The sequence below is a fragment of the Opisthocomus hoazin genome, chromosome 3 (genome assembly GCF_030867145.1).
Source record: "Opisthocomus hoazin isolate bOpiHoa1 chromosome 3, bOpiHoa1.hap1, whole genome shotgun sequence".
Classification (NCBI taxonomy): Eukaryota; Metazoa; Chordata; class Aves; order Opisthocomiformes; family Opisthocomidae; genus Opisthocomus; species Opisthocomus hoazin.
In genome coordinates, this window is record NC_134416.1 from 83,117,889 (window position 1) to 83,126,594 (window position 8,706).

General features: G+C 42.1%; 1 protein-coding gene across 6 annotated transcripts in view; it reads left to right on the forward strand.

Annotated features, from left to right (window-relative positions):
* Positions 1–3,050, forward strand: part of MTRR (5-methyltetrahydrofolate-homocysteine methyltransferase reductase) — a 30,321-nt gene extending 27,271 nt beyond the window's left edge. For 5 of the 6 annotated variants that reach the window (XM_075416793.1, XM_075416795.1, XM_075416794.1 and 2 more), the window contains 3 exons: positions 198–290; positions 381–560; positions 1,519–3,050. In XM_075416793.1, the coding sequence (XP_075272908.1) occupies positions 198–290; positions 381–560; positions 1,519–1,663 (418 nt within the window). In that variant the 3' untranslated portion in view covers positions 1,664–3,050. The remainder of the gene's footprint in view (positions 1–197; positions 291–380; positions 561–1,518) is intronic. The other variant, XM_075416796.1, reaches the window with a different exon arrangement.
* The last annotated feature ends 5,656 nt before the right edge of the window (positions 3,051–8,706 follow it).

Here is an 8,706-nt window from a genome sequence, read left to right on the forward strand (position 1 = left end):
ATCAGAGAAGAAGCGTTTGACTGTGATTTACCTTATGCCATTTCACATTTCTGCCATTACATAGGTTTATTAAAGCACTACTTTGAATGAAGATTAGGTTATAGGTATTTTGGATTCTGCACTTCCTAAAACAGGATTGGATTTACATGCTATCTGTAGATTCTTTTTTTTTTTTTTTTTTTTTTTGGTCTGTTTAGGCAAAAGCTCAGAGAAGAACATACAGACTGGGAGTTTGGGGAGACATGGCTGTTTTTTGGTTGTCGGCATCAAGATCGAGACTATTTGTTCAAGCAAGTTTCCTATTTAACATTAATTTTGTATTCATGATTGAATGCTTATCTCATATTATCTCATTACTAACTGCTTTTATTGACTTTCAGAGATGAGCTCAGATGTTTTCTTGAGAATGGCACGTTAACTCATCTTAAGGTTTGTTTCTCAAGAGACTCTTCAACTGCAGAAGTAGCCCCACCGAAATATGTACAAGATGTCATTAGGCTTTGTGCTAAGGACGTTGCCAGAGTCCTGCTGAAAGAGAGAGGTTACTTCTTTCTATGTGGGTGAGTAGAGTGGAGATGGACTGTCTCAGAAAGAGGACAGAGTTAGCAGAAGTTTGAGGCTTTAGAAAGATTTTGAGCTGTCTGAAAGAAAGGACCAGCATGATGCTGAAAGAGCATTCCTGGAATGCTTGAATTCCAGCACCGTGTGCATTTTTTCCAATATAGTCTTGAAAGTATAGCTTGTAACCACACAGTTCCATGGGTTGCTTTAGTCACTTACTACTTTTTTTTCTTCTCTAGTATTCAGTTAAGCTAATAGGAGGGTTCAAGCTAATAGATTTCTCTTGAGAAAATGAGATAGTTGAATGCAAGTGGTGATAAAGCACTGATGTGGGGTAGCCGCTGTCTTCTGTTGTGTGCCAGGCTTGGATGGGCCAAAATGCTAAAGCTCCATGATAGTAATGTATTTTAAAGTCGGAGTTTTTATTTGTGAATGCTAACTTACATGGAGGGTTGAAGTTTTTCAGAAGTTTGTTGATAAATGGACAAACTGGTTGAATATAGAGCCCAATGTCAATGCTTTATCCTGCAGGAATAACTGTCAGCTAGTTGTATTAATAATACCATTATTAATAAGTGAAGTTTCTGGTGGGTGGGGTTTTTTTGTATATTGGAACTGTATGGTGATACAACAATAAAAAACACCTCAGCACATCCAATTCTTCCTAAAAGAAACCAATTGTTCTGTGACAGCTTAACTACAGTTCCAAGGTGTTTTTTTCTTATACATTACAGCATGCTGAAAACTTTGTAATGTTTGATTGACAAAAACCCTTGTTACTGTGAATGCTTAGCAGAGTGAAAACTCAGTGAGAATCTTGCCATAGAATATACAAGTTGTATTTGTGTTTTGGATTTTTTTAATGCCTCTTTTCCTGTAGTATCCTGGCTGTGAAGAAACTGATGAAAGGAAAAATACACTGTCATACGTTTTCTTCCTCTATTTACTTTTTTGCAGAGATAAGAAGCACATGGCTGATGGTGTAAGTGATGCTGTAGTGGACATTTTAAGCAAGGAAATGCAAGTTGACAAATTGGAAGCAATGAAAATCCTGGCCACTCTTCGAGAAGCAAGACAATATTTGCAGGATGTTTGGAGCTAAATAATTAGCTTTTCCTGTGCCTTTGTACCACAGAAGATTTTGTTTCCTGCTTACGCTTTTGACTAAAAGTTATTGTCAAAAGTGCTGTCTGTAATCACACAAATTTTAACTTTCTCTATTGACTTCTCAGACACGAATATGAAACCATTTAAATGACAACAAACAAGGATGACTTTTGAAACGTATTTTCTATGATGTTACATAATGGACTGTCTCAGTGCCCCAATTCTCTCATTTTAAGATTGGTTTCACATAGAAAGAAAACAACTTCTGCACTTGCACAAGTATGATTGTATATTTACATTACATCATGTATTTTTTCCTATAATGTATACATAAAGAAGCTACAGAGTAAGTATGTGTTACAAACTAACCTGTGCATCATCAACTACATTATTGACTTGCCAAGTTTTATTTGAATATGTATTCGGTTTGCATGACAAGGTTTTGGCAGCGGCAGGGGGCTACAGGGTGGCTGCTTTGAGAACCTGCAGAAGCTTCCCCTGTGTCTGACAGATCCAATGCCAGCCAGCTCCAAGATGGACCCACTGCTGGCCAAGGCCGAGCCCATCAGCAATGGTGGTAGCACCTCTGGGATAATGTACTTAAGAAGGGAAGGAAAACCTGGAGTGGAACAACAACAGCGGATAGAGGGGAGTGAGACTGTGTGAGAGAAACAACTCTGCAGACACCAAGGGCAGTGAAGAAGGAGGGGGAGAAGGTGCTCCAGGTGCTGGAGCAGAGATTCCCCTACAGTGCATGGAGAAGACCATGGTGAGGCAGGATGTCCTCCTGCAGCCGATGGAGGTCCATGGTGGAGCAGATATCCACCTGCACCCCGTGGAAGGGACCCCACGCTGGAGCAGGTGGATGCCTGAAGGAAGCTGTGACCCTGTGGGGAGCCCGTGCTGGAGCAGGCTTCTGCCAGGACCTGTGGACCTGTGGAGAGAGGAGCCCACGTCGGAGCAGGTTTGCTGGCAGGGCTTGTGACCCCGTGGGGGACCCACACTGGAGCAGCCTGTTCCTGAAGGTCTGCACCCCGTGGGAAAGACCCACGCTGGAGCAGTTCATGAAGAGCTGCAGCCTGTGGGAAGGACTCACACTGGAGAAGTTCATGGAAAACTGTCTCCTGTGGGAGGGACCCCATGCTGGAGCAGGAAGAGTGTGAGGAGGAAGGCGTGGCAGAGACAACCTGCGATGAACTGACCGCAACCCCCATTCCCCATCCCCCTGCGCTTCTTGGAGGGAGGAGGTAGAGAATTTGGGAGCAAAGCTGATCCCAGGAAGAAGGGAGGGGTGTGAGGAAACGTGTTTTTAAGATTTTGGTTTTATTTCTCATTATCCTACTCTGATTTTAATTGGCAATAAATTAATTTCTCGAAGTTGAGTCTGTTCAGCCTGTGACAGTAATTGGTGAGAGATCTCTCCCTGTCCTTGTCTCAACCCTTCAGCCTTTCATCATGTTTCCTCTCCCCTGTCCAGCTGAGGAGGAGGAGTGATAGAGCAGCTTGGGTGGGCACCTGGTGTCCAAGACAGGGTCAGCTCACCACAGAACAACGCTTCCTAGATACTTCCTGAGACTATTTGTGTTTTTTCAACTTGCACAATAACAGTAACTGCCAAAAGGAAGGCATGTTCAGAATGTTGTACAGAAAGGTTACTGCAGGATTTCAACTCTGAACTTTTCTTTAAATACCTAGCTTTTTCATTCCATCATTCCAACATATCGCAAAGTTTTACTACACTTCATGATAATACTATTTAGATTTTCCTGCATAATCCTTTTGAAATTATTTTCATTTCTGTCTCTAGAATGTGGTGTAATTTAAGAGCAAACTCACCAGTTGGATTGAATTTGGTTGGTGGAGAAATACTGCTTAGTAAATACTTTCTCAGATGACTAATCTAATTTTTTTTTAAGTTGAAGACATAGAAAATTATGCAGTTGTCCTTACATATGATAATCCACTGCAAAAATCAGATTGAAAGCAAAGTGTTGAAATATCTGGTCTTCTTTCGAACAAGGGCCATTTGGAGTACAAATAGGTGGAAGCGTGGAAGTGTAAGTCATTGATGCGTCTCTTCAGATCCCTCCTCTCTTCCCTCTGCCTTTTCTATCTAATTATCCATGTTGTCATCTTGGTTCCTTGTATGAAAGAATATTTTGGACACATCATTGTTTTATTTTCTAGGGAGAATTCTTGGGGTTTTTTGCCCTGTGCATAATCAGAGCCACATGACTTATTACAAGTCTTGTGGTTGTCTAGTGATTGTTTGTTAATTTGTTAATTCATAAAAAATTTATGGAAAAATAAAAGACGTTCAGCTAGAATAGAATAATGTTTTTAAAGAAGAAACATTCTAGGGAATTGCCTGGAATTAAGGTTCTGATATAACCCATGTAGTGATTATTTAAATATCCTTCAAAGCGATCAACCAAAATTTTGTACAGGAATTCTTCAGCACAGTGGTTACATCAATCACTGTCAAGTAATCTCTGCAAAAACAGCTCCATAGGGAGAGATGGCTGACAGTAATTGCAAACGGTGCATTTTTTGACCTTTGGCACAGAAGAAGGAACGAAGTGCTTCTTTTTGAAAAGTACTGCAATTTTGAACTTCAGTGGAAATCAGTAACGTGATACAAACATCAACATTTTGCATCTGCCAATCATCTTTACATGTTTTTAAAAAATATTAATGAAAGAAAAATCTGCAAGTATTGCAATAGTAAAAATAAATCATTAACCACCTGCCGTTAACTGGAGTTTGGAAGTAGCACTTGTATACCATGTGTGTTCCCAGATAGGATTTACAATTTTCAGTGCCGCTTGGAAGTTCTTGGAGATTACAGAGCAAAGAATGTTTTTCTGACTGCAAGTTGCAGCTTTTCCCAGGTCTCTTACAAATATTCATTTTTGTGTTACATATCACAGTACAGAAGTTGCAATGACTGTTTTAGTAATGCTACAGGTCATAGCAGAGCACCTTTTGGGATATTGAGAGTGGAGTGTCCTTTTCTGATTGCGTGTATTGCATTTGACAGAGTCTGATGTACGACATTTCCCCTCTTGTGTTACCAGTTCTCTACGAAACTAAGCTAAAAAACTAAAACACTTGGATTGTTTAGTAATGTAGTGGTAAGTCCATAGTGAAGCACAAGAGCTTTATTATGATCTTTTAGATCAACAAAACACAATGGCAGCTTACGCTTACATTTGTAACTGCATGGTGCAAAGCCCAAAGTTCAAACAAACTGAAATAACCCTTGCAACCAACCTGGGTAACCCGAGTGAACTATTTTGCGTTCACACTCAGTGACATTGATGAAACGTTTCGATGGCTCCAGGGGAATGCGTAGTGTATTGCTGTCTGCTGGTTTTCTTTGGAAGTTAAGCCCCAGGGCCACTGCTTTCGGCTTAAAAGCATTCCAGTTTTACTTTGGAACTAGAAACGGGAAAAGAGTGTTAGCTGAAGAGAAAGTGAGTCTAGTAAGTCTGATCAGTAATGTAATTAGGAATCATGCCCATAGCTCTCTTCCTTTCTGTCTTTGGTACTTCTGTTGTTCTGTTGGAGCACTGGTCGGCTACGTACATGATGCTAACAGCTATTACTGTGCGCTGCTCTTAGATAAGCTTTCCTTAATTTTATACAAAGGGGAAACCCAGGCAAGGAAAGGCTGCTGAACTGCCCAGAGGAAGGAGGGAAATGAGCAGAGGCTTGAGCTGGTGTTCCCTGAGTGCTGTGCTACTGGTTAGCTCGTAGACCCGCATTTCTCATGCGTTTCCTCAATAACTGCACTGTCTGATGCCACAGAAAATCTAGTTACTTTCCAAAACTGTAGAGGTGTTGTTTCATAGTAAGTTTGAATGACATTTGTACAGTGGGATGGAAAATCTAAGCCCCAGACTTCGTGGGGAGGGTTGGGTCCTGCTGCGCCCTGCACAGATTCCGCCCTGGGACGGGTGCGTCGGAGGTGCCGGCAATGGGTGCGCGGGAGCATGTGTGTCGGAGTGGCGAGCACCACGCCGGACCAGCCAGCGAGCAGGGTAGTGTCCTGTGGGACAGGTACGTCTGGTTGCCTCTGGTGAGGCAGCTGGAGGAGTCGGCTACTGGAGGGACCAGGAGGCTCAGCCCAGCTGCTGGGGGGGCCTGGGGGTCTGCTGAGGCCCGTGTGTGCGCATCTGTGGTGCTCTGGGCACCAGGCAGCTGGGGGGAGTGGGGCTCAGAGCTGGGCTGGCTGGGTCTCTGAGCCCAGCTACTGGTGGGACCTGCGCTGCGCCTGTGTACGTGTAGATTTTCCACTGATGACCTTTAGCCTGGGCAGCTGGAGGGAGGGACCGCTGCTGGTGGGATCTGGGGTCACTCCTGGTTCAGGGGAGCACCTGATACAGACTGGGGTATGTGCGTGTAACAGGGAACATTCTTACGCTCAGATTTCATCCCTGGAAAAAACACAATTTTTTAAAATTTTATTTTAAAATGTAAAATTCATGTAAAAAAAAAAATGGTTTTGTAATGTTTCCCCACCCGGTATTTAGTGTATCCAGTCCAACCGAAGATGAGCCCACACATGGGAACGTGTGTTTTTCAGCGCGTGAGGCCACACACAGATTGTGTAGCAGAGGTCTTGTGCTTGCTGCCCCGGCCCTGGTTTCACGAACAACTATGCATGTGTACAGGGCTCAGCAGAATTTCGGTGAAGCCACAATCCGTTTTCGCTCCCGTGATGTCCCGGTAAGCATAGCTGTATGGCTGATGAGTGACGCATGAGCTGCTGCCACCATCTCTTCATGCCACTATGAGGTGGTGAGTTAAAACATTTGAGGTTTTGGGGGTTTTTTTCCCCCTCTGCCTGTGCCAGTCATACCAGGTATCTGCCCAGCGTGAGACGTGGCAATACCCCTCACGCCCTCTTGTACCTTCCAGACTGGAGGCCTCTGAAGCCCAGGTACTGCTTAGCTTATACTCAGGAACATGGTGAAATCATATCGCGTGGTGTTGGTTGGTTGTTTGCTTTTTTTTTTGACAAGGTCTAATTTTTACTGTACCTGTCAGCTGCATCTGCTGTTATGTATTGGCTTCAGGTATGTCCTGCTCTTAGGACATACCTGCTCATGGGACAGAAGGATTTTTCTCTTCCTTGCTCAACTGAAGTATCTGCGCAGCAGGAAATTTCTTCTGGTGGAATTGTCTTCCTCAATTAACCCTTCATTCTTTTGTAATGATTTTAATTTATTTTTCTTGTGCTTTCAGATTATTCTTTTTAATAGAGCCCTGCAGGGATAATTAGTTTCCGGTAAGGCCTTTAAGAGCATTTACCAGGCAGGTTATATTATTCAGTTTTTATTCAGCTGGTTAGATACAATTAAGACAGTGAAAGCATCACTATTCTGGTATATTCAGTAAAAAAAAAATTCCATTTCTGCTTGTTACATGTTCTTCAGTTTCCTGCTTATTCCTAGCAGTCATTCCTATCGCTGCGTAGGGCAATAGAGATAGAATGCCAAAGAGTTAGTGGCATCTGCACACGTTTTATGTGGACTCCTCCGTTAACCAGTGGCTTATCGCATGGTTAGTTATCATAAATACTCTGAAAATCCTAACTTTTTTGAAACCATCCCTGAATGTTACGCAAATACTTCCCCAGCACTTATATTTTATGCTGCCTAATAGCAATTACAGTTACTAGACAAAGACATGTTGTCACATAAACCATACAGATAACATAAACTGCATATGCTATCTAAATGCTAAGCCTTACTACTTCCCAGAAGATAGTATTTCTGTGCTGTTGAGGATAGAAATACTTTGTCAGGTTCCCTGCTTGGCTAATGTAGTGCCCATGGTGGATGTGATATCAGAGGCCCATATCTAAACACTTCATGCTTTTTAAAACCTTTGTCAACACCGTGCCATAGATAATTTTAAATGTATCTGACTCACAAATCCTCTGCTTGAATGGATAAATTCAGCTGCAGCTGTGTATACTGCTAAATTCTGCTGATAACTGTAAATGTAACAAATGTAACATGTAGGGGATGTTATCACTTCAGGTGGTCAGAAACAAGTCTTGGTTCTTTGTGAATAATTGGGACGGTTGCAAGACAAGGGACTCCTGAATAATCCCTTTAGGCGGCTGGGCCTTAGGAAAACAGGTATGCAAACTACAGAGATAAGGAGGCTGCAGGATAATCTGAAGACCCCCGCCGAGAGACGCCAAACAAACATATGCGACGGACATTACCATATATTAATGAGTTCTCGGAAAAAACATTACTATGATAAACATTTCTTGGAAATGTAATTAATATGTATGTTAACATAGCATAAATACCTAGTAACTGTGTCTCTTCGGTGCACACGTTTGGAGGAGAGATCCCCCGTGTGCCCGGCGCCACAATAAAGAATACCTGCTTAATAGTCTGCCGACTATTGAGTCTTCAATTCTGGCTTTTCACGGCATCACTGCTTAAATAACCGTTCATATCCAGTCCATTTTTCTGTAGGTGGTCTTTTTTAAAAAGAAGAACGAAAGAACACTTGTAGCAAACAGATATGAAATTACCTGCCTACAGCTCAGCATTGAGCTTTATGGTTCACATGAAGACATATGCTTGCAACTTTTATTTTTCTAGAATATAAATAAGGAGATTCTGTTTGCAAACTTATGCATTTAGCATTTTGGTATGTTTATGGTCTTGCACAACCGAGTTATTAGCTTCTCAGTTTCACTGGTTGTCCCTTGTATAAAAGGGACATTTTTTTTTTTAGTAGCTCTGTCATCCTGCATCTCAGCCTGACAGCTTCAGACTTTCCTGCTCTTCGAATGGAAGCTTTATGCCTCCATCTCTGGACCTGCATCAGAGTTGGGAAGACCAAAAGTGAATCCAGTAGTCCAAATTCAGACATGACAGTGATTATATAATAAATAACAACAGAATATTTTCAGTATTATTTTCTATTCTGTTTTGTTTTTTGGGGTGTTGTCGAGGAATAAAAATGGGAGATTCACTGCATGCTTGCTGGTGACTATGGGAAGAA